We start from the raw sequence: 26607 nt of genomic DNA, 5'->3' as shown, positions 1-26607 counted from the left end.
GCAAAAGCGTAGTGAGTGGACATATCTCTGAGCTTGCTGAGTGGTCACCTCAGACTTTCTTCTTTCTTCTCTGATGTAGCTTTCAGCAGAGGCAGTCTACGTGGATGATACAGTTACTCTCGTTTGTTCATTATGAGTAAAGGAAGAGAAAGGCATGCCATTTTCTGGACATTGATCTCTCCTGACTCTTGTCAGTTTTCAGCAGTTTGAGATTATTTTGTTTGTCTCTGTAGTCCTAACCTCTGCCTTTCTTTCCAGATGTGCAGCCAGCCAGCAGTCAGCCAGCTTCTGAGCAACATCCGCTCCCAGTGCATATCCCATACTGCATTAGTACTACAAGGTTCCCTCACACAACCAAGGTAGGAAAAACCATTATGTGCTTGATGTTGGGGGCGGAGGAGGGAGGGGCTCCTGACCATCAGTGGACATCAGGCTGCCCAGCCACTGTGCATGACCTTGGATGCCTCACTTCCTCACCTATGAAATGGAAGTGGTTGACTAGATGATCTCTGCAGTCCTTCTCCCCCTCTCAAGTACAGTGCTATGAAAACGAAACCCTCTCTTTGCTTTATGGAGAGAGACCATTGTTGAAATATGTCAACATCGAGGCAGGAGATTAGTAATTTAGTTTAAAAGCAGCCGCTTGAAATTGGTGGAGTTTCAGATAAAATGTGCACGCCATCACTTTCCATGATTCAGACGATCAGGTTCTGTTTTTCAGAAATAAAGAATGGTGATGGAGCAGGTAATTTGGGAATCACCCAGAATACTGCATTACTGTTTGTTTCTGAGAGTCCCACAAAGGTTTCAAGTTTAATGAAAGACTATTTGTATATTTTATTTTTTTAATGAAAAATATTTGAAGGAAAAATGACAGTTACAACATTTATTCATTCTGGGTGTTCTTACATTATTTTCTGTGCCTTAGTCATGTATTTTTGAAACTTACCAAAAAGAAGGAAAAGGATAGACATGTACTAAAAAACTTAAAAAACGTTCCGTGGTTAAAATTACCAAGAGTTTTCAGAAGTCCTCAGCCTCTGCTAATCTCTTTTCTTTTAATTGGTTGAGGCATAAACAAATAGGTAAAAGAGGCATAATGCTTGTTTTTTAATGCTTTATTTGGAAGGGCTATATGTAAGGAAAGATTGATTCTTTGAAATGTCTGATAGTCTCTCATTTTTTAGACAGAACGCAATTAATGATAAGAAAGGTGATCTTTTGCCTGCAACTATTGCATAGACTGTTCCGGAGATTTACAGTTTGGCCTTTGGCTGGGCAATTGCTGCTGACGTGATGTTCCCTATGTTCTGTTGTTACGTGGTGATGAGTGGACTCATTGCAGCTGTTGGCTGTCCTGGCCCCACAGGTCCGTGCAGCAGCCGTCCTTCCTGGTACCGTACATGCTGTGCAGGAATCTCCCGTACGGCTTCATTCAGGAACTGGTGCGAACTACTCACCAGGATGAAGAAGTGTTCAAGCAGGTACAGTTCTGTGAGCTTGCTACTGAAACCTTTACATTACGAGCTGCTTTGCTCAGGCGGGCTTCTAAATGCACCCTATACTCAAACCGACTGTTCCGAATTTGAATATGCATGTGTTACTGCTCAGAGAGAAGACCTACCTGAGAGTCCTTTCTTAAGGAAATAGATTGACCGCTGCATTGTTCAAATCATGCACCATTTCAACTAATCAGGGGAGAGCATCGAGTGTTTTAAACTGGATGTTCTAAGTGCTTGGGAGACGCGAAGAAATCTAAGGCCCTATCCCTGATTTGAAGGAGTTTTTAACAGAAATACCAAGAGAAGTATTGGCCAGATGAGTAGTGTTGAACATAAGTTCTCTGAGTTTACAAAAAGGAGGTTAATATAATTGACGATCAATTAGCTCAGTGGCAATCAGCACACCCCATAGAATCTTTGTCTTCTTAGCACTACACTGGGAATGTCTCTCGTCTTACTGATTACTTCACTCGTTAAGCATTCATCTTTGATATCTAATTGTGTCAAGTCAAGTAAAAATGCAGATATGCAATATTTAATAGTAACGCTTGATAATGATAACAGCTAATAACTTAGTCTGGCAGGCTTCTTCTGTGGCGAAACTGAGCATTACATTTTGATGGCTGTTTCATGGCCTGTCTTGTAAAGTAAGCACTCATTGCCACAGCACCTGTCACAGAAGCTGTTTCCCTTGGTCAAAGGGTTTTTACAATCTGTTCTACATTTTCTTACACTTTGTTGTATGATCATTTCTTTTTTGTGTGTGTGACAAGAAAGAATAACAGAGGCAATAGGTATAATTGATATGATTCCTTTTTATCTGCTTTTATACCTAATATTAGTCATAACTACTCATTTCAAAGCCTTTGAATTCTCGGGAATTGTGTTTTCAAAATAGTAGTAAAAGAAGAATCCAAGAGTAAAGATCCCAGTTGGTGGTGTGTGTACTCTGTGTCTGGAATTCATCAGCTGCTTCTCTTCAATGATGGTCCTGTCGCCTTACGGGATTTTTAAGGCAGCATAGTGTGAGCTTTTCTCAACTAGAAAGATAAGTGAACTCTGATGAAAAGATACAACTGCCTTGGAAGGTTTGTGATGCACTCCGTTATATGTGTAATGTGCATTAATTAGAATACTTCTGTTCAAAAAGACATCATTTGAAGAACCCAGAGTAGCTTCCACTATATAAAATCAGTCCAGGGATCAGCTGAAAGAGGTATGTTGTGCCTATTTTATTCATCAAGAAACTTAACACAGAGGTTGTGAAATGACCTCTTTGTTTTTATAAAATGGAGGTGAAATTTACATGACAGAATGAACCATGTTTAAATGTACTGTTCAATGGCATTTAGTACACTCACATGTTACGCAACCACCGCTGACCTGTTACTTTTCTTTTTTTTTTTTTTTTTAAGATTTTATTGGTGAATTGGGGGAGGGAACAGTGTTGGGGAATCGGAGAAGGGGAACAGACAAGTTGCTGTCCTTTTGTTCTTCAGCCTAGTTGTGGAGGACATTGCTTCACTGGCCCATGTTGGTATTATCATTGCACTCTTCCCGAGTGAGGCACATCAGTCGCCGTCACTGGACGGCCACTCACAGCGGCTCACAGCAGCTCACGCCGGCTGCCGGCCATTTAAGGTAGCTCACGGCAGCCCAGCTCCAGGTCGAGCTGTTGTTCACCATCTTAGCTGTAGAGGGCGCAGCGTCACTGGCCCTCATGTGGGATCCGAACCGGGACCCTGCTGCTCAAAGCTGGCGCTCCCAAGCCAACTCTTAACCAACGTGCCACTCTGCCGGCCCTGACCTGTTTCTTTTTAATCACAGAATTTGGATGCCTTTTCTGCCACTTAGTCTTAAACACAGCTCGCCTTTTCTGATGTATCGCCATGTGTTTTTTCCATAGAGGAAAGATGAGGGAAATGGAGTTACTGAACTAAAGAAATAGCATTTTGCCATTTTGTCTTAAGAGTGTGGCAAATTGGAATTATTAAATCTTTTGACTTAAATTTCAGTCTCCTTTTAATATTTGAGATATTCACAAATAAATAAACTGAAATAAATAATAGCTAGAATTTAGGATTGGAGATAAATGCTTGTAGCATTTTTTTATCACTGCTGGTAGGTATTTATTTGAAAATAAGAATTTAAAATACCTAAGTCACACAAGTAGTCTAATATTTTTTACTGCAAATCTTGTGCTCAGTAATATTTTGTCTTTTTTATAAATTTAATCCTATTAAAGAATAAGCAAAAGAGGATAACTCGATTAGAACAAGTCAAGATGTACTTTAGAGCATTCCTCAAAAAAATGCTTAGTTTTCTCGGTGACCAATTATGAAATTTATTTTTGATGATTCGGGCACTTCTGTTTGTTTTTCTCTTGATTGCAATTTTGGCATTCTTCACCTGCACACCTAAGCATTGCTTCTCCATTTTTAGCTGGCTTATGAAAGCACGTTACTTCTACCCTGATTGTTCGAATTGCAAAAATTAGAATGAGCTCTTCCAGAGCTGTGTTGATATCTCAAGACCCTCCAAGGCACTTTGTAATCCTGGGTAGCTTTTCATTACACCGTGCTTCTTAAATGATTAAGGTGCTCAGTACCGTGAGATGAAATTAGTAGGAAAGGGAGCTTCTCAGGTTTTCTAGTGGCTTTATAGAACCCCTACCCTTTTCAACTTGGCATTCAGGTTGTAGGCTGTCGTTTACAACTTTTTCTACTTAGTGTTATTAAGTAGGATATTCTTAAATCCCACCCAGATTTCTAAATGTGTTGATCAGTGAGTGCATTGTGAAACTAGAAGATCAGTTGTGCTGAGCAAATCTTGCATAGTGTTCACATGCCCTGCTGTTAATGGTAAACTTGTAAAAGTCAATTCGAGTACCCTTGAACTCTGATATCAGGTTATTGTATTAATGACATCATATATGGAGGTAAGACATTCTAATCAAGTTGTTTTATTTTTTAATTTTAACATTTACCAGACCTTTGCTCTACATAATTAAAGTTAATATAATAATAATACCCATAATTGGTCTGTCTTTCTTGTTCTCTTCAAAATAAACAGGGAAAGATGGAAAGAATTAGATGGAGGTGGGAGGGTGGCAACAAAGAATTTTTTTTAAATACTGATAGCGTTGAGAAGATGTTGGAACATTTAGTCCATTTTCTTGACCTAGTATAGGCGCTCGGTAATCAGAAACATATGCATCGCTGAGATGTGCAGGATTTAGTTGATTACAACAAGGATCTCTGGAGGCTCCTATGGCAGGCTCCAGATTTCTGAGTTTCTATTGAATTACTGGGAGTCCTGCCAGAGTTAGGGTTCACCAGACCCTGTTACTCTGGGGAATTCAGCTGCTTTATGGTGAGCTGTGTCAAAGGACAGAGCGACACGCTTGTGGCTGGACTCTGGACGGCCTTATGTGCAAAACAGCTTTTCGTTGGGCAGGAGTGGACAGGCCTGCATGCTCAGGTTCAGCACTGTGTTTGACCTGCCTCTCGTTCTTAAATCTAATCGAGCTTACATTTCTGGTTTGCTTTTTTTTTTCTTTCAGATCTTTGTCCCCATTTTACAAGGCCTGGCTCTTGCTGCCAAAGAGTGCTCCCTTGATAGCGACTACTTTAAATACCCCCTCATGGTAAAACTTGGTTCTTTTTCTTTAACCCATTCAATAGATGTTGTTACCCAGATTATTTTAACATGCGCTTTTCTTTCAGGTTCATGATCTGCCTTATTTTCAAGTGTAAACCATGAGATCATGGTGTTGGCCGTGCATTGCTGGGTGTGCAGTGAGATAATCAGTGAAGACAGCAGCCCAGCACCTGTCCATCCTTCTGAGGCCTAGACAGGAGCCAGCGGTGCAGTCAGTGCAAGGCACTTCACCTCACTGTATAGCTAAGGAAGACCTAGTAATTACTGTTGGTATCCTGATTCTCCCAGCAACTCACATAACTCGCATACCATACTTGGGAAGACATTTTGTTATTAAAAAAGAAAAAAAACTATTCCCAAATGCAAATAAAAAGGCAGAGGTATACTAAGAAAAGTAATACAGTTGAGTCTTTATGTAGTGACTTTGTACAGAAAATCTTGGAGTAATTCTCTTGTTCATCTTCCCTGTTTCCCGAGGCTGTACATTTCTCTTCCCACTGCTGAGCTCCGTAAGGCGCTAAGAGAAAGCATAAATGGTGCACAGAACTTTCAGCAAGATTCTCACCCAGGGCTTTGACTGTTACGGAAACATTGGAACCACAAAGAAAAATAAGGGGCTCTTTTCTTCTCTGAATTTACTTCTTTGAAATTTTGGGGAGAAAAATACTTGGAAGTATTACTGAATATTTTTCATTCAAGAAATATGAAGGGAAATATCAAAATAATGAAGTTAACTCTATGTATAAATACAACCTTGTGTAAATTGAGGCCTTGGTTACACGGATACGTTTTTTCCTGTGGTTGTTCCTTTTACTCATTCTACTGACTTAATTCCATCTCCCCATGAATTCACTGCTCACTGAGGCCTATACTGTGCCAGGCCCTGGGGACCCAGGAGCTAATCAGACAAGGTTCCCCTCTGCAGGGCGCTCATAATCTATTGTAAAAATCAAACACAACAGTATAGTCAGAAGATTACACTGTGATAAATGCTAACACAGAGGTGTGCACGCCCGGTGCAGTTCTCTCTTAAAATATCAAAACTGACCGGAAAGGCCAAACGTTAAAGGCACTGCTGGAAAACGAGGATTCTTATTTTTAAAAATAATTTGAAATGGATTTATGTAAGGCTCTTTGCATGGCCCATGCTATTCAGGTTCCTGATAAACTTTGTTAGCCTTTATGCACTTTTCTGTCTGTGGCAGATAAAAGGAAGTGGAATCATCTGATTGTTTGAGTTCAGTGAGGAAATATTTTAATGCACATTAATTATCACTGTATTATGTAAGTTTTCCTTCATGGAATTGTTGACTTTTCCTGTGGTGGTTTGAATTAGCTTGATGTTTCAGTAAGGCGCTTTTAGTGTCAGATATCAACAAAATGTTCTCTGTGATCAAAAGACAAAGGCCTCGATTATAATAGACAATAGTTTTACTTTGTACCATTATTGATGCTTGTACAGCAGTGAGAGTGCATTTCGAGAAAGGACAATAGGGAGAGGCAGGAAGAGGAAGGCCACTGAAGCCAAACGCAAAAAACAATTAGGATTGTGCTTTAGGTCAGCGCGTCCCAACAGGGCCATACCTTGGAGTCACCTGGCTGCAACATTGTAATGTAATTGTCTGGGATGTGGCGAGGGTGTGGCCGGGCTTTGGGGTTTTCAAGGCTTCCCAGGCCACCCTACTGTGCAGGAAATTTGGGGAACCCCTGCACTAGGCAGTGAGGTCACTTCCTTCTCAGTGGCTTCTCTAAGATGTGTAGTGTGCTATGTCCAAACCACAGAGAAAATTAAATTCACTGGTAAAAATCATGTTTGATTGGATTATGGTAGCCATGTTAAACTGTTTATATCTCTAAAAATGACTTTTCCTCATTCTCTGACATGAGAATGGAGCTCCAGAGGAAAATGTTGGCCTTCTCAAAACTGCCAGAGATCTTGAAACCAAGGAATACTTTTAAATATGTTTTGAATTTGATAGCTTATTAAATTATAATTATTTATAGTTCTGTTTAGCACTGGCAACCTAAAGTTTATGAAGCATATCTTTTTGACATGGAAAGATGTTAACTGAAAAAAGTCATTTTTTGTAAAAATATGCACCTTTAGAAATCTGTTAACTAAAAAAATATCCATAGAGATTATCTCTTAGGGTAAATTTATGAGTGACTTTTAGTTTCATTTTATATTTCTGGTTTTATCTGAAATGTTTTGCAGTGCAATGTATTGCTTATAATTCAGAAAACCAGCGGAGCTGTTAGTGTTTGGAGGGAATGCATGTGTATTGATAACAGCAGTTAAAGATGTTCCTTGATGTTACACATGGCAGGCAGGTGAAATACCTTTTAATGACTCTGATCTAATTTCTAGGCTTTAGGTGAGCTCTGTGAAACCAAGTTTGGGAAGACACATCCCGTGTGCAATTTGGTAAGTGCCTCCTGATGAGCCCATTTTCAATGAACGTATAAGTCAAAAGATGTTCCTTAAGTAACATTATTTGGAAAACAATTTCCTGCAGAACATTTAGGTGTAGATGTAGGTAACATGTGGGTGGCTCTCAACTGTTAAATTGTTGTCGTATACATTGTTTCCTGGGATGAAGTTATTTCTTTTGTGATTTTTGTTTGTTTGTTTTTTTAAGTATTGTACAGTTAGAATCACAAGTCCTACGGAAAAAATTTACTTGAGTCCTTTGGTAGTGTAAGAATAGTTCATTTGAACTCCATCAGAGAGTATCTTGAAACATAAAAATTAAAAGTACATATTGTGAAAATGTAGAGGAGTTGGGGGCTTTCCTCCATTCGCGATGAGAAGATACTGATGGGGATGCTACCAGATTTGGGAGTCTATGTTTTCGGATGTTAAGTGTCTGCTGTTTTGCATGCGGTCAGGACTAGCCGAGCAGGTCAGCTGTTGAGAGCTCTGCTCATCACACTTTTACTTCGCTTGCCGCGTTAGGAGCTTCATCTGTCTCTGTTTTGGCGCAGGTTGCTTCTTTGCCGTTGTGGTTGCCGAAGTCCCTAAGCCCTGGCTCTGGGCGGGAGCTGCAGAGGCTGTCTTACCTGGGGGCTTTCTTCAGCTTCTCCGTCTTTGCGGAAGATGACGTAAGTACACTGGCCATTTGCACTTTGCTGCCCTTATGTTCAGGTTCTTGCCCAAACGTACAGTATTTGTTAATGGAATCTGTTCCTTCTCTTTCCAGGTGAAAGTGGTGGAAAAATATTTCTCAGGGCCTGCCATTACCCTGGAAAACACTCGCGTGGTTAGCCAGTCATTGCAGCATTACTTGGAGCTGGGAAGGGTAGGTGTTCAGAAAAAGAGCCCAAAGGATGACTAAAACAGGTTGTTATTATTATAGAAGTAACCTGTGTCTAGAATAGTGACTCCAACAGAACACTTTGCACCCTTGGTAGGAGCCATTGCTGGGACTGGTCCCGAGGTTAGCGGCCATGCTAACCTCTCCCCAACTGGCTCTTAGGCATTTAAAATATGGGGGTGAGTGAGCCCTGTTAGTTTGCACATACCCTTCCGTGACTTGCTTGTCCCAAATGTAGATTTTACGTCTTCAGTCCTGAAACTTAAAAGCAACAAAATTATAGGCTAGTTATAGCGTAATTAAGGTAATTTTGATCCCATCCTGGGAGGGGAAAGAGTAAAGGCTGTTTTATTAAAACTGTAACCGCTTACCTCCTCCAGTCCATGCTCTGCTTTCATGCTAATTATCTCGACACCGTTGAATGCGGGCTTTTCTTCTGTTCCTCTGGTAGTCAGGACCTAAAACGAGTGCAAGCGGGAGAGGAGAGAAAGTGGGGAGGAAGCTAGCTGTTCTTGAAGTCAAAAAGGAATAATTTTAAAAATAAAGTTCTAATTTTTTTCTTCCTTTTTACAATACATTTCAGCAAGAGCTTTTCAAGATCCTGCATAGTATTTTGTTGAATGGCGAAACCCGTGAGGCGGCTCTTGGTTACATGGCAGCTGTCGTCAATGCCAATATGAAAAAAGCACAGATGCAGGTAGGGTTCCTCACGGCTACTTTTATTTGCTCATTAAATTAATTCGTGTAACTCATATTTATTCAGATATTGTTCTAGAATTGGAGATACAGTGTTGAACAAGACAGACAAGCTTCCTAATTTTGTGCAGTGTGTATTCTCTAGGGTAAATGAGTAAACATATAAACGTATTATTTTAGACAGTCAGAATTTAGGACGCCAGCAAGGCAGGGTACAGGGCTGAGAGTAACTGTGGAGGTGCCAGAAGGCTGATTTTTGATCAAGTGGAAGAAAAGCCCCTCTCAGGAGGTGACATTTGATCAGAGACCTGACCGATAAGAAAGAGCCAGCCATTGCAAGGCTGGGAAAAGAGCTTTCTAGATACATGGAAGGCACTAAGGTGGGCGTGAATCAGCTTTGGAACAAGCGCCCCCTGCAGGCTTTTGTGGCTGGAGGACAGTGAACAGAGAGGAGAACGGGGCCATGGGTTCGAGGGGCCAGAGCAGACCCAAGGAGACCGGTTACAAGGCTGTGGGTGCACCGATCCTGCTGAGGGACGCAGCGGCTTGGGTGACTTCACCGGCGTGGCAGAGTTACAAGGGCAGCCTTCCTGTATTACTAACTAGTAATGAGGGAATGCTGTGACCTTTCCACTCCCAAGAAGAAATAAAGTGTAGAGAAGAGCACGGACCTGGTATGAGACTGCTGGCTTTCCCATTATGTCTCTACTAACAGTGGGACCTGAGACAGTTACTTCTGCGTGCCCCCACTGCCCCATTGCTAAATGGGGATGATAATAGTACCTAACCTATGCATTTACTATTTGTAAAGCTGTTAGAATAGTGTCTATTAACATAACTCAACCGATGTTAACAGTCGTTATTATAATTGTTATATTATTAACGCAGAGCTGTGCTGATGATGTCGCCAGAGACACTGTCAGTCAAGTGGTCACAGTGAAACTAGTTGTTCTGATGCTCTGAGGGGAAATAAGGAAGAGAAAGGAAGTAACGTGGACTGTATTCCTACTTACTAATTTTGAGGATCTTAGGCAAATCACTTCAGTTCTCTGGACTTTAGTTTCCTCCTCTGGAAAATGTGAATTAACAGCATCACTGCGTTCCCAGGGCTGTTGTGACGATTCAGTGAGAGAATGTAGAAAAGGCTTCCCAAGTGATTACCACTCAACCAACAGCACCTGCTGAGAGAGTGGCAATGGTGACAAGATATTTATTTATGTCCTCTCACTGACTTTAGGATGAAAGCCTGGGCTCCTTTCTTGTAAAGTTATGCCAAGTTTCTATTCAAATCATTATTTTAAAGAGTTCCTTTCCTGTTTCACAGACAGATGATAGATTGGTATCTACAGATGGATTTATGCTGAATTTTCTTTGGGTGCTGCAGCAGCTAAGTACAAAGATCAAGTTAGAGACGGTTGATCCCACGTATATATTCCACCCAAGGTGTCGGATTACTCTTCCCAACGATGAGACCAGAGTGAACGCAACGATGGAGGACGTGAATGACTGGCTGACTGAACTCTGTGAGTGATATGTTCATTACCAGGAGTTAAAATGGCGCCCTTCGAATTGTTTTAATTTGAAAAAAAAAAAAAAGGATCGGAAGAGTACAGTTGGACTCAGCATCATCCGCAGTTGGAATGTGATGCCAGCCGCAGGGTCCCTGTCTGTCACCTCCTTGTCCCTGCTCCCTCTGGCCTTGGCTCCTACCCTCCGGTGTCAGGGCCGGTTTTCACTGAGTCCGCTCCCCCTCCAGCCGCTATGGCTGACTTGGGGGCTTCGTTACATCCCAAGCTCCATTCTGAGGGGCGTGAGGGCTGTATGTCTAGGGCTTTATTGCTCGTCTTGCTCAGGGAGTCAACAATACTGATATTTACGAGTCACGGGTTTTTTTTAGGCCAGATTTTACTGGCCAGTAGAAAGCTATTTCTGAGTCATGGGACATTTCAACCAAAACCCAGGCAGCGTCATAACCTAAGGATTTTAGTGTGCCTCCTGTTTTGACCTTCCCTTACATCTGATAGAAAATTTTCTGTCTGTACGCTTATGGGGTTATCAGGATAAGAACTTTAAATATCTTAATAGCAGCTGTACTGTCTTCCCGTTAAAGATGAGGGGCTGAGGTTCCCAAACGACCCAAGCGCACCTGGCCTCTGACTCGGCCAGTTGCGTGCTGCTCAGGGCTCCTGCTCCTGCACGCGGGTCATCGCAGCTCATCCTTCCGGATGTTTTGTTGGTTTGGCTGCAGTTTCTCATATTTGTCAGTAGTGAAGGAAGCAATCTAATTTTTTTTTTTTTAAGATTTTATTGGGGAATTGGGGGGATGGCAACAGCGCTGAGGAATCGGGGAAGGGAAACAGACAAGTTGCTGTCCTTTTGTTCTTCAGTCTAGTTGTGGAGGATGTTGCTTCACTGGCCCAAGTTGACACCATCATTGCGCTCTTCCCGGGTGAGGCAGTCGCTTGCCGGCCATTGAACGCCTGGCCGCTCACGGCGGCTCTTGGCAGCTCACACTAGCTGCCGGCCGCGCGCGCGCACGCACGCACGCACGCACGCACGCACACACACACACACACACACACACACACACACACACACGGTAGCCCATGGCAGCCCACTGCAGCAGGGACTGCAGCCTACGCTATCGCCAGCGACTCACAGCAGCCCAGCTCCCGGTCGAGCTGTTGTTCACCATCTTAGCTGTAGAGTTTGGTGTCACTGGCCCTCATGTGGGATCCGAACCGGGGCCCTGCTGCGTCCCAAGCCAGCTCTTAACCAACACGCCACTCGGCCGGCCCGCAATCTAATTCTTTATGAAACTTCTGTTTCACTCTGGAGACCTGATTTCAGATAAGCCAGGCCAACTCCAGAATTCGATCTGGGCTCTTGGGGCCAGGGCCAGGGTCGGGGGAGTTACACGGTTGTGGAGAAGGTCAGCAGGACTTCTCTAGAGAACAAGCTGCCCAAAGAAAGGCTGGAGCGAAGGAAGACGCTCTCTGAGGAAGGCCCCTTCTAGAGGGAGCGCCTGTGAAAAGGAAGGGGAGAAGACGGTCGATGCTGCTTGACCTCAGCTGCTGTCCTGGCTAAATGCAGTCATGACCCAGAGAAGCAAAGGAGAACGACAGAGGAGACAAGAGGAGGGAAGACAACAGGCAAAGGGAACTTATGGAAGCTTGTGACACATGAAGTATCGGAGAGACAGGTGATCAGGAAAACAGAAGAATAGAGGCGCAAGGGAAATGCGCGCCATACTTTATGATGCGAAAACTCAATAATGGTACTGGGTTTGAAAGTGAATACTACGTAGGGAAAAAATTGCATTCTGCTTTTCCATTTTTTTGATTAGGGCCAATCTGTTCTGTTCATTCACCTAAGTGGGCCACACCCAGCTTATGTGGATGGGTGGTTCACAGCTGGCCCAGTTAAGAAGTCAGAGTTTATAGAAAGAAAATTATTTTGTTTGAATGCTAGTGAGTCCTCACAAATTGTTATTACCTTTCCAGAAGATGAATTTATGAGCTAAAGATATGCAATAAAAATTACTACAGTAAAGAAGTTCTTATTTGGATTAGTCAAAATCAAATAGATACGTGGAGGAAGTAGAAGGGAATACACTATTCTGAGGATAGATAGGTAGGTAGGTAGATAGATAGATGGCAGCAACTTAATTATTATATAGATTTTATATGTGGCAGTTAAAATTCTCATGAAATATTTCATAGATCTTGAGGAACTAATGGTATAAAAATATGAACATTTTGAAGGTGTTATGATTATTGAATTTTTTCTCCATGTTATAAAACATGTTATTTAATGACAGACATCAAAACCCTTTGGCATTTATTTTTAAAATATTATAAAATTATTCATGGACTAGGATAGAGATTTCATGCGTATGTGGCAGTGGCTGCATCATGATCAGAAATACACATTCCAGAAAAATATTTAAACTGTCCTAAGAACTAAGTATCTGATGAACAGTCAGGTCAGTATTTGATTGATGTCATTCTAATGAGTAGCTGTTGGTATAATCTTGCAACAGTATCTCATAGATGAATAAATTCAGGAAAATCAAGGGTTAAACATTTTTCTAAAATCCAGAGAATTTGACCCACCTGTGAGAGAAAAATTTATAATAATTTAAGAAATGAGGGCCAGCCGAGTGGCGCGTTGGTTAAGAACTGGCTTGGGACACCAGAGGGCCCCGGTTCGGATCCCACATATGAGGGCCAGTGACACTGCCCTCTACAGCTAAGATGCTGAACAACAGCTCAACTTGGAGCTGGGCTGCCATGAGTCGCCGGCAATGGCGTAGGCTGCAGCCCCTGTGGCAGTGGGTTGCCATGGGCTACTGTGTGTAGCCAGCAGCCAGCGTGAGCGGCCAGCAGCCGCCGTGAGCGGCCGTCCAGAAGCCAGCGACTGATCTGCCTCTCCCGGGAAGAGCGCAATGATGGTGCCAACTTGGGCCAGTGAAGCAACGTCCTCCACAACTAGACTGAAGAACAAAAGGACAGCAACTTGTCTGTTCCCCTTCCCCCAATTCCCCAGCGCTGTTCCCTTCCCCCAATTTCCCAATAAAAAATCTTTAAAAAAAAAAAAAAAGAAATGAAGCTTATTATCAGAGACATTGTGTATATGTCTTAATATATAAATACATCTTTTGTAGAGCAAGACAAAATGAATATGTAAACTAAATGGGGGGAAATGTGTCGCATAATTGATAAAACCATATCATTCAAAATACAGAACTGTTATAAATATGTAAGGCCAAAACGGTTCTACCAGGAGACAGTTTTCTTTTGTATGAGACAAAATGTAAGCAATATGTGTCCTAAGAAATAAAATGTACTTGTAGGAAAGAATACATACACAAATTGAAAGAAGTCCTGGTTATCATTGTACAACTATAAGTTATCTGAAAACCAAGTGATAAAATAGAATGTACTCGTAAATTTGTGAAGAAATAGATGGCATTTAATCAATTTATTTAGTTTACCTAAAGTGAATTGGGGGGTTTATAACAAAAATTATATTATTATATCCAGAATATACCCAAAGCTGAGGGGCAAAGGAGTAATTTTTTTGTATATAGATCCTCCTAGCACTATTTCTAATAGAGAAAAATTAGAAATGACAAATATGCCCAACAGTAGGACATGGCTGTGGAGTCTAGAGCTTATTAATATAATCTAATACCATTTTGAGATCTAAAACGACATTTGTGACCTGTATTGAATCATGGAAATGGTTATATAAAATACACCAAGAAGACCCATCCCAGCAGATTGTTGGCATACATCTGTGAAAACATTTAATCAGATGGGGGACAATACCTGGTCATTACATGGAGCTCACAGGAATTCTCTTTACCTTATAACATTATTTAAGTCTATAATATTAAAAAGCATTCCTAAGCTTCTTGAAAATTCAGGTGTAATTTTGTCTTCTGAGTTGTGCTTTTTTCTCTGATGTAGTCCTGTAATCGACTTGATTTAGGGGATTGTGTTGTTTTTCCTAGATGGAGATCAGCCTCCATTTTCTGAGCCGAAATTCCCTACAGAATGCTTCTTTCTCACCCTGCACGCCCACCACCTCTCCATTCTGCCGAGCTGCCGTCGCTATATCCGTAGACTCCGGGCCATCCGGGAGCTCAATAGGTACGTGCATGGTGCCGTGGCCTGAGATTGCCTGACTCACAATCATTCGCGAGTTTCACTGTGACCAGCAGATTTGAATGTGGGGGGTACATATGTTACCGAGCACCTCTGCCTCCATGACCACATCCGTGTTCCTCAGTTGACCAGACTTGTTTCCACGGTGAAATGAGCCCAGTTTTGGTTTCCTAGAGTTCTCAACCCTTGGTATGTGGTTACTATAGATTTCCACTAACTTTTTCCACCAGGCATGGTAGTACCCGCAGGCTCTGTAAAGGGTTCCGTGGGTCCCAAACATACCCCTCCTTCTCTGGACTGTGAGATGGAACTCTGGTTTCCCTTGTTAAACAAGATCATTTACTCTCACCAACATCTAATTCCATTTTTTGCATGTTGTCCTGTGGCCTAAGAGTCTAAAATGGCCAGATCGTAGCCTGAATTTCCAATTCACTAGCTCCGTTGTTTTTCTTTATCAAGGCATTTTTCCCCATGTACCAGCATCTCCAAACAAAAGTCACAGGAACAGGAAGCAAACACTTTTTTGAACAGATCATCTGGAATAATAATAGAGTAGCCACTTTCACTATTTGGTCCAGGACTGGTGTAGTCTGGCTATGACAGAAAGTGTGTCTGTATTTATAACTCTATACCTATCTTGCCAAAATCACTTATTCATTCTAATAGTCACTCTGTAGGTTCCTTAAGATTTTCTTTCTACACATAATCACGTTGTCTTTATATGATGACAGTTTTCTTCCTCTCTTTATACTTTTTTTTTTTTCTTAAACTTTTTATTTCTTGTCTTAGTGCCCTGGCTACAATTTTTACTATAATATTGAATAGAAATAACCTTCTTGAAATTTCTCTTTTATTCCAATTTATGGGGAAAAGCTTTTTTGTATATACTGTTATCAGATTAGGGAAATTCCTTTTTATTTCTAGTTTTCTAAAAGTTTTTTATTCTTAACAGGAGTTGAATTTTATTAAATGCTTTTTCTGTTGCTACTGAGGAGGGCAGATGGGTTTCTTTCCTCCATTTTTCTGTTAATATGGTTGAAATACATCAGTTGGTTTTGATATTAAACCAGTCTTTCATTCTTAGAATAAACACAATTTTTATATTATTGCTTTTATATTTCATTGGATATTCAATTTGCTGATATTCTGGTTAGGATTTTTGAGTCTATGTTCAAAAGAAAGATTTGAACTATAATTTTCATTTCTTGTTAAGTCCTCAGATTTTGGTATCAACATTATGCTTGCTATACAGAATGAGTTGGGGAGTGTTTCCTCTTTTTTTAAAATTCTTTGGAAGAGTTTATTGTATAAGAATTATGTTATTTGTTCTTAAATGTTTGGAAACATTCATTGATGATACTCTCTGGGCTTAGAGTTTTCCATGTGGGAAGGTTTTTAATTATGGTTTTTATTCAACTAATAGATATAGGACTATTTAGACTTTCACTTCATCTTATGTCAGTTTTCCCATGATATCAAAGTTTCAAATTTTTTAGGCATAAAGTTGTTCATAATATCCTCTTTTTTATCATTTTAATGTCTGTAGGGTCTTTATTATTTCCTACTGCTTTTTAGCTTAATTTGCTTTTTGTTGATGTTTCTATTGCCTGTTCAGCCCTTTCTTATATATGAACTTAAGGTTGTTTAGTTTCCCTCTAAGTATGGCTTTAGTTGCATCCCTCATTTTTGGTATGTCATTTTTAAAAAATTGATGTTTAATTGACATATGTAGCATATTAGTTTCAGGTGTACAACATAATGATTAGGTATATGTATATATTGCAAAACGATCACCATAGTAAGTCCAGTTAACATCCATCACCGTATATAAATACAATTTGTTTTTTCTTGTGATGAGAACTTTTCAGATCCACCCTTAGCAACTTTCAAAAATGCCGTATAGTGTTATTAACTAGAGTCACCATGCTGTACATTGCATTCCCAGGACTAATTTATTTTACAACTGGAAATTTGTACCTTTTGACCCACTTCACCCACCCCTAAACCCCCCGCCCCCTCCACCTCTGGCAACCAGCAATTTGGTCTCTATATATGAGCTCAGTTTTTGTCTGTTTTTTAAGATTCCACATATAAGTGTGATCATATGGTATTTGTCTTTCTCTGTCTGATTTATTTCACTTAGAATAATGCCATCAGGGTCCATCCATGTTGTTGCAAATAGCAAGATTTCCTTCTTTTTTATGGCTTAATAGTATGTGTGTGTGTGTGTGTGTGTGTGTGTGTGTGTGTGTGTGTGTGATTTCTTGATTCATTCATCCATGGGTGGACCCTTAGATTGTTTACATATTTGGGTATTGTAAATAATGCTGTAATAACATAGGGGTGTGTATATCTTTTCAAATTAGAGTTTTTGTTCTTCAGATAAATATCCAAAAGTATTGGGTTGTCGGAAAAGTCATGACGTATTTTTTTCAATGTTTTTCATTGCAAAAATGCATCGTGACTTTTCCAACAACCCAATAGAATTGCCAGGTCATATGGTAGTTGTAATTTTAATTTTTGAGGAACCTCCATACTGTTTCCTGTAGTGGTTACACTGATTTACATTGCCGCCAACAGTGCACAAGGGTTCCCTTTTCTCTACATCCTCTCCAAAACCTGTTATTTCTTAGTTTTTTAATGATAGCCATTCTAACAGGTATGAGGTGATATCTCATTGTGGTTTTGATTTGCAATTCCCTGTTGGTTAGTGATGTTAAGCGCCTTTTGGTGTGTAATATTTTATTGTTCAGTTCAAAATATTTTCTAATTTTTATTATTTCTTGTTTGACCTATGGGTTATATAAAGATATTGTTTAAATTCCAGAGTCTTAGGAGATTTGTCCCTTTATCTTTTGTTATTGATTTCAAGCTAAATTCCATTGTGGTCAGAAAACATTCTGGTTTGTGTCCTTTGAATCTTGCTGACATTTGCTTCATAGCCTCGCATTTCCATTAGTCAGTGTTCCACGCAGGCCAAAAGAATATGATTTCTGTGTTGTTTATTGCAGTGTTTCGTATTTGTCAAGTCAAGTTTGTTCATCTTTTGTTCAAATTTTCCCTATATCTGATTTATCAGCTTGTAATATCAGCTATTGAGAGAGGCTTATAAAAATTTCAAACTATGGTTGTGGATGTGTCTGTTTCTTCACCCTGGAATGGAGGCCATCCTGGGACCCCATCTCTCCCTCTGACTTTGGAGGATACCTTTCAGTGGCACCATCTGCCACCTTCAGTCCCAGCCTGCAATGGACAGTGACTGCTGTGCTTTTCAAAGATGTTGGTATTCCCCTCACCTGTGTATTTTTCAATGCTGTGACACAAGACGTGTCCTCTAGGACCTAGTTGGGGTGTGTGTGGGGGAGGGCAGTTATCTGAGCTAGCCATAAGTGGTACAGCTGTGTGAACATTCCCACCTTAAGTTTTGGATTCCTTCCTCTGAATTTTATCAAGGAAGTCCTGACAACTCAACTTCATTCAGCATAGGTCACCGTCAGTTCCAAGTTTCAAATGACTGGGCACACAATTAGAACCCCAACCCCACCTCACCCTCCCCGCCCCAGCTACTCAGGATAATGTTGAATGCAGAATCTCTGGTTAGATGTGATCGTGTCAGTGAATTTAGCCCCACATGGGAGTGTGGTAGCATGTTCCCCTCTCGCTGATCGAGCATCTTAGAACCCATTCCCACACATACTGCCACATGTGTGTCACTACATATGTAGTAGGTAGAATAATGGTGTCTCAAAGATGTTTATGTCCATGTCCCCAGAACCTGTGAGTGGGTGACCTTACATGGCAAAAGAGACTTTGCAGATGTGATTAAGTTTAGGACCTTGAGATGGGGAGGTTTTCCTGGATTATCTGGGTGGACCCAACATCACAAGAGTCCTTAGAAGAGGGAGGCAGGAAGGTCAGAAAGAGAGAAGGAAATATGATGACGGAAGCAGATGTCAGTGACATGGGTCCACGAGCCTAGGAGTATGGGTGAACCCTAGAAGCTGGGAGGGCCAAGGAAACATTGCCCCCTGGAGCCTCCAGAAAGAACCAGCCCCGCGGACCAGACCCATTTTAGATTCTAACCTCCAGAACCCTATGACTATATTTGTTTTGTTTCAAGCCACTAAGTTTGTGATTATTTGTTATAGCAGCAACAGGAAACTAATATAACATATTAGCAAACTTTGCCTTTTTTCTTCTTCCATTGTGTAGGCACACATTGTTTATATATGACTTTGTAGTTGGCCCATAAGGACAGTTATTGATCTCACTCTAGTTATGGTTCTGGAGGCAATGCCACATGATAGGCTGGAACCAAGGGAAATTGGCATTATCCTCCAACATGACTGGCTCAGGTGCGGCCATAGCAAGAGCTGCTTCCGCCAGCAAGCGAAGCGCAGGGCATTCAGGGATGTGGGTACTCGGGGTCCTCACATTCCCCCAAACTCCTCTGCTTGACTTCTTGGAGTCGCCGTCTTTGTTCTGCCTTTCCAGTGAGAGACCTAGTGAAGTTTTGAGTTCAGAAGTAGCCACCTCCTGTCTTCCTTCAGGAGGTCGCTGACCATTTATGCTGCTGTTTTCCCACTGAGAGCCTTGGGCTACCAGTGTTCTGTCCTCAAATGCCAACTGAATCCTCATCACTTTCAAACTAGCCCAGTCAAAGAACTGATCCCAGAGGCCCTTTTTTCTTAAGAGCCTGTTACCTGTAACTTCTTCTGGTGCCAGTAAGCATGTAAGTCATTCTATTGGGTTGTCGGAAAAGTCATGACGTGTTTTTTTCTATGTTTTTTGTTGCAAAAATGCGTCATGACTTTTCCAACAACCCAATATTAGTTTCCTACTGCTGTTGAAACAGATGAACACAGCTGACTTGAAACAACATTAATTATTTATTATCTTATCCCACAGTTCTGGGGGGTCAGAAGTCCTAAAATCAAGGGTGAATTCCATCTGGAGGCTCAAAGGAAGACTCTCTTTCCTTGCCATTTCTGGCTCCTAGAGACCACCCACATTCCTGGGCTCGAGGCCCCCTTCCTCCATTTTCAAAATCAACAGCGTAGCATTTCCAGCTCTCTCTGACCTCTGTTCAGTTGTCACATCTTCTTATACTTTGACTCCTTCTTATAAGGACACTGATGACATTGAGCCCATGCAGACAATCCTGGATAATCTCCCTATCTCAAGGTCCATACCCTTAATCACATCTGGAAAGCCCTGTTGCCATGTAAGGTGACATATTCACAGGTTCTGGGGATTAGACACCTTGCAGGGGAGGTGGGAGGGAGGCCATTATTCTGTCTACCACACTCACGTTCCAGTTACAGACAAAAGAATCCAGTTTATCTGGGATAAACAGAATATTAAAGGTTACGATTGGGTTTATTGAATCATTGGAATGGCCAGGAAAAAAGTTCCCCTTTGAACTTGGCTTGGCAGAAAGCTGCTTCAGGGTTCAGCCTGACAGTAAAGCCTTTGCCACCACTTCAGGCAAAATCCCTCCGCCACTGTGCTTCCGGAAGGAGCACGTGGCTGCCACTTTACAATATTCACTTCTGCGTTCAGTGAGGGGCCACCTCTTGGTGGACTAAGTCATGCGCAGAAGTGCTGGCATCAAGGGAGTCTGGGAAATGTAGTTTTAAAACAAATATCATCCTCTAGTTTTCTACACAATGTCTCGATAGGAAGGGGTTGAAATAGTGTTGAATGAATCAGTGATTAAAATATGCAGCATATTACATGATCAGGGAAGTTGCCATGCTGACAGGTGGTATTTAAGCAGACACCTGAGCAAAGTGAAGGAGCAGGCAGCAAAGATGATCTCAGAGAAGAGCCTTCCAAACGATTGGAGGGAAAGGTTGTAAAAGAAAAGGCAACGCCATTAGTAAAGTCGCCTTTTGTTTTGGGTAATTGAGTTGGCATAGTAACCTTGAATTTTCATGAAGCTTCTTTTTCTCCCTCCCAGAAAAGTGAGAGGACCATGTATTTCCTTCCAAAAGAGCTTGCTATATATTTCATCAAGTCTAAAGTGCCATCAATTTTAAGACATCATTTTAGGAACCAAATCAGATATACTCTGGTTTTAGAATGCTAAAATGGGGAGGCAATATGTGTCTGAGAGTCAGTGAAATGGTCAAAATGAATAGATAAGATGCGTGATGGATCTGTGTGTTTTCTTTCATTTGACTCTTAGTCTTTGATTTCAGAACCGTGGAGGATTTGAAAAATAATGAAAGCCAATGGAAAGATTCCCCACTGGCAACTAGACACCGCGAAATGCTGAAGCGCTGCAAAACCCAACTGAAGGTGTGTATGGTTAATTGGAATAATTAGAGACCAGCCTCATAGTAGTCATTTCCCCACCAGAATCTGCCTCAAGTGAGCAGTTTCCTGTCCTTATTTTTTCTTCATTATTCTTTTCTCCCAAGATAAAATGGTACATTTAAAAACTTGTTGACACTTCGTATGTATCTATATATAATATTTAAATCTCAGGACACAATATGCATATGCTATGCCAATGACATCACGAATTCTTAATGGGTTTTATCATCCTCAGTTTAGCATCACCCCGCTTTCCCTACCTCATACAAGATCCTCCCCATCTGCACCCAAAACACACTCCAGTATATCCAGCCATGCATTTTCATGATGTTTGACAAAGTGGATTTGTGGTAGTGGAAAGATCTCTTTCCTTTGCACCTCATTCTTCATTTTTAATTGAAAACGATCTGTTATACAGAGCCTAACGACAGATGGGAATATTTCTGCTTATGAGACACAGATAAAAAAAAAATGCTGCCTGTAGTTGGACAGGGAAGCATAGATAGCAAATTTATATGTTTCTTTTAAGTTATGTTCAGATGAGAAAGCTGACTGTTAGCTGGTCGTGCTTTCTGTTGACTAGTAGGATGATATGTGGAAATTTTACCTGACTTAGATTTCTGACACAAGTTTAAGATTTCAGTCTTATTCACTAATAAACTAGACCTCTTCAAGATGCAGAATAAACCAGGGGGTCTTATCTGGGGTCTTTGGAACCCCTACACAGATAATGTTCCTAGGAGTCTGTAAACTGTTTAAATTCATGTGTCAGTGCGTGTGCATGCATTGAATTCTCACAGCTATCTTCTGAGGTAGGTGTGATGCCTTCGGTGGATAAGCATTTTGCCCAAGGACAGCTCCTAAGTGGTGCCCTGGAAGTTTCAGAGGCGGATTGTCTGGCTTCTTCCCACTCACTGTCCCTGACACCCAGAGACCCCCCCTCCCCAATCAAGTTCTTTAAATTTGACAGTGATGACCTACTACCTCCTGGAGCACTAACTGCGTGCTAGGTTTTGTGCCCAGTGCTCTGCATGGCTGCACTTTGTTTTTCTTAGAGCACAGCCTCTAGCTAGTTAGAGATGGAGCTCTTGAAGCCCTAGAACCCGGATTTCCCACCTCCCAGCCCATTCCCGGCCCGTCACGCTGCAGGTACTTAGCTACCAGCTAATCACGGATGGGGACATGCCTACTTCCACAGAAACTGGTACGATGCAAGGCCTGCGCCGACGCCGGTCTGCTTGACGAGAGCTTCCTGAGAAGATGTCTAAATTTCTATGGCCTTGTCATCCAGCTGCTGCTCCGCATCCTGGACCCTGCCTATCCCGAGTGAGTGTGCGCCTTCCTCCTTTCCTCGTTGCTGCTCGTCCGCCCTGCGTTGTCTCTATTGTTCTTCAGGGGCCACCGCTAAAACCAAAACCCTTACTTTATCAAGAACACATGATTCGAAATCCAGATAGTACTAATATACACTATGAAATTAATAATATTCACAAATATCTTCCCTGTAATTAGCGACAGCAGTTAAGGGCATGTCAGCACCTATTATTTTAATTTTGACATGATGCTTTTTTAACAATCGGCTGTAAAACCTTTGATTGATAGAAAAGAAAATTTATAAATTGGAAGTGAAAAGCTGGAGATAACAGGATATTAGGCCCTCCTGAGCACTGGACCCAAGAATAGCTAGCCAGTTCAGAGAGTGAGCTAAATATAAGAACATGGTTGATCTTTTTATCGTCACCTGGACAGCTCCTCCAGGCAGCCATTTTTATTTTATTTATTATTATTTGATTATTATTGTGAAGTCTCTGGCTCACTGATGTGGGTGAGGCCGGTCCAGGCCCTCTGCAGGGGTGGAAAATATTATTTAAAGTACATGTGTAGCTCTGTTGTCTTATAGTTTGAGTTGCATACAATGACCAAATGTGACCCTTTTATTTCCTTCCCATTTTAATTATTGCATTATCCTTAACAGGAAATCAGGAAAAGGAAAAACATTTAATGCACACCCTAGAATACCCACTGTCTTCATTATTCCCTGTTCATTTCTGGTTGTAGCTTGTTTGTCTGTGTACTTTTTACATAGTTGTAAATGAGTTTTACAGAATGAGTTACAGAATGAGTTTTTCCCCCAAATAAAACACTTATTTGTTTGTTTGTTTTTAAATTAGGTAATTAAGGGAGGGGAACAGTGTTTGGAAATTGGGGAAGGAGACCAGCGAAGTTGTTCTTCAGTCTTAGTTGTGGAGGGTGCCAGTCGCCATTAGGCTGCCCGTCAGCAGCTCGTGGCCTCTAAGCTCAAGGTGCTGTGTTACAATCCTAGTTGCAGGTGGGCGTAGCCACCATCCCATGCGGGAGTCTAACCGGCAGCCTTGTTGTTAAGAGCACACTGAGCTCTATCCACTGAGCCATCTGGGCGGCAGCTCAGCTCAAGGTGCTGAGTTGTCTTAGTTGCAGGTAGGCGTAGCCCACCATCAAACAGGCAATCTTATTGTTACACCAGCTGAGCCATCCTGCCACCTTGTTGGCAGCTCAGTGGCAGCTCAGCTTGGGACACAGTGTCACTGGCCTGTGTGGGAATCAAACTGGCGGCCTTGTTGTTAGGAGCATGTGCTCTCATCAGCTGAGCCATCCTGCCACCTGTTGGCAGCTCAGTGACAGCTCAGCTCGGGTGCAGCGTCACTGGCCCATGTGGGAATCGAACGAGTGGCCTTGTTGCTCAGAGCTCACACTCTTAAACTAACTCTTAACCTACAGAGCCACTCGGCCGGCCCTAAAATACTCATTTGTAACAGTAGTGTAATATGCCTTGTAGATTGATGTGCCATGCTTTCTTTTTGTAACTTATGCTTTTTCCTCCTTGACAGTGTAACACTGCCTTTAAACTCAGATGTCCCCAAGGTGTTTGCAGCATTGCCTGAGTTTTATGTAGAAGATGTTGCTGAATTTTTATTTTTTATTGTACAGTAAGTTCCTTTAACGTATTATGTAGTTCTAGTATGTTTTTATATGTAAGGAATACATTATATTACGAATTACATTGCAAGCCTCCATTTTATGCCTGTAATTTTATATAACTGCTGCCCAGAGATTGGAAAAATAAATCCCAACTGTGACACCCAGCCACTTCCGATAATATCTGAGAGACAGAAAAGGATTAACAATGCTGATAATGGGGTATTCTGTGAAAATGGAGTTGAATTTCTAATGACTGAGTATGTGTTTCTGAGAAACAGAAGGACCAGTTTATAAATATCTGAGTGAACATTCAAAAGCCAGAAATACCCACATCTATATTTCGTACCAAAATTTTTCTCAATGGTAACATTGGAGAAGGGTTACAAAGTAAGTGGGTTGAGTGTATAAAAGCCTTTTTGGTATAAAGCTCTTTCGTGAAATTCACCTTATCAAAATCATAGCTTTGGTTTATTTTCTGAAACATAAGAAGTCAATATAGCATGTTACGGCCGATAGACTCGATGGGTTTTAAGTTTGTCTGGTTGCAGTGTCAATGGTCACCTGAGCTCAGCCAGTTAAGAGGAATGCAGTCTCCTGGCCCCCGACCTGTGTGTCCCATTCGGCACCTAAGGACCCAGCACCCACCCAAGGCAGGACTCTCGGAGCCCCATTGCCTGCTCTTCCCCTGCAGGTACTCTCCTCAGGTGCTTTATGAGCCCTGTACTCAGGATATCGTGATGTTCCTCGTTGTGATGTTGTGCAACCAGAACTACATCCGGAACCCGTACCTGGTGGCCAAACTAGTAGAAGTCATGTTCATGACCAACCCCGCTGTTCAGCCACGAACCCAGAAGTTTTTCGAAATGATTGAGAACCATCCTCTCTCCACCAAATTGTTGGTCCCTTCCCTGATGAAGTTTTATACAGGTAGGTTCCTGGGTCTACAGGTAGGTGGGGCCACTGAAAGCCAGTGGCTGAAGCTACTCTAGACCTGTTACCTATTATCCTGCCACCCCCTTATAAGTGTGACCTCCTGACCCTCTGCCCAGAGCGCAACTGTCGGCTGTTTCCTGTGGTGTGAAAACACCCCACTGAGCATCCTCATACTCATTCCTGATGGTTGCACAGGCGCCATTGGGTCACGTGGCCAACAGTGAGAGCCAGTCAGTATCAACAGCACAAGTTGCTGTTTTCACCTGAAAATATTGGGTTGTCGGAAAAGTCTTGACGTATTTTTTTCTGTTTTCCGTTGTGAAAATGCGTCATGACTTTTCCGACAACCCAATACGTGGTTCATTTTAGCTTTGAACTTACAGCATTAGTTTTGCAACACTGTCCTATAACCCAGAGTTTCAAAACGACAGGTAAAAAGGGAGCTCGTTAAAAATGCTTATTCCATTGATTGAGTGGGGTCCTCACTCAACAAATGGAATCAGGACCTCTAGGAGTATTCCCTCACTCATGAATTCTACACATTTATTGAGTGCCTACTGTTTGCCAGCCCCTCTTCCAGCTACTGGGTGACACTGGTGAACAAGACTGAGAGCACATGGGGCACTCTGTAAAGAGGTCCTCCGCTTCGGGTTGAATTGTATTTTGAACTTTCGTTTTTCGTTTGGCTTTTCATTTGCAAATAGGTTTTCATGAAGCCGATTATCTGCGGGACCTATTCACCTGTCCTCTGTCAAAGGCACAGCATTGTACTAATGGAGTGTTTTCTCTCCAGTTCATGTCTCCCAGGAAAGCGTGCCTTTTCCATCTTCTTTTTTTTTTTTTAAGCTGAGCCATCCTGCTACTTGTTGGCAGCTCAGCGGCTGCTCAGCTCGGGCTGGACTCGAACCGCTGTTGCTCAGAGCTCAAACTCTTTTGCGAGTTCTTAACCAACTGAGCCACTCGGCCGGCCCCATTATATGCCTTTTAATTCTCTTTCAATTGTGTGGCATATCTTTTCAACTCTTAATGGTGTCTCTGTTAAACAGAAATTCTTATTTTAAAAGCAGTAAGATTCATTAATCCTTTTCTTTACAGTAAATGCTTTCTTTGTCTTCTAAAAAAAATTTCTTCCCTAACCTGAACTTATGGAAAATTTTTCTACATTTTCTTCTAAAAGTTTATTTAATTTTACGTTTCACATTGCTTTTCATAGATCTTAAATATCCATGAAATTGTTTCTTTGTATAGTGTAAGGAAATAATTTTCTTTTTTTCTTTTTTCTCTTTTCCTTTTTCTTTAAATTTTTACGTATAGATATGGAATTGTCCCTACCATTTATTAAGTATTCTATCATCTCCCCATGGATTCCTTGTCACTCCATCATATAGCAAACATCAGTACAGTAATACCTTGGTTTGCAAGCATAATTCATTCCAGAAACATGCATGTAATCCAAAGCACTTGTATACCAAAGCTAATTTCCCCATAAAAAATAATGGAAACTCAGATGATTCATTCCACAACCCAAAAATATTCATATAAAAAATGATT

At 41.5% G+C, this 26607-nt stretch overlaps 1 protein-coding gene across 4 annotated transcripts in view; it reads left to right on the top strand.

The window, feature by feature from the left end:
- UBE4B (ubiquitination factor E4B) overlaps positions 1–26607 on the top strand; it is a 135991-nt gene that overhangs the window by 86716 nt on the left and 22668 nt on the right. For all 4 annotated transcript variants that reach the window (XM_019639778.1, XM_019639776.1, XM_019639777.1 and 1 more), the window contains 13 exons: positions 259–359; positions 1370–1484; positions 5065–5148; positions 7531–7587; positions 8148–8264; positions 8363–8461; positions 9060–9173; positions 10497–10695; positions 14691–14829; positions 21048–21147; positions 22364–22491; positions 24033–24131; positions 24815–25050. In XM_019639778.1, the coding sequence (XP_019495323.1) occupies positions 259–359; positions 1370–1484; positions 5065–5148; positions 7531–7587; positions 8148–8264; positions 8363–8461; positions 9060–9173; positions 10497–10695; positions 14691–14829; positions 21048–21147; positions 22364–22491; positions 24033–24131; positions 24815–25050 (1588 nt within the window). The remainder of the gene's footprint in view (positions 1–258; positions 360–1369; positions 1485–5064; positions 5149–7530; positions 7588–8147; positions 8265–8362; positions 8462–9059; positions 9174–10496; positions 10696–14690; positions 14830–21047; positions 21148–22363; positions 22492–24032; positions 24132–24814; positions 25051–26607) is intronic.

Source organism: Hipposideros armiger, unplaced genomic scaffold (genome assembly GCF_001890085.2).
Source record: "Hipposideros armiger isolate ML-2016 unplaced genomic scaffold, ASM189008v1 scaffold_46, whole genome shotgun sequence".
In the NCBI taxonomy this organism is placed as follows: Eukaryota; Metazoa; Chordata; class Mammalia; order Chiroptera; family Hipposideridae; genus Hipposideros; species Hipposideros armiger.
Note: the sequence above shows the minus strand (reverse complement) of the source record. Positions and strands in the feature narration are given on the sequence as shown.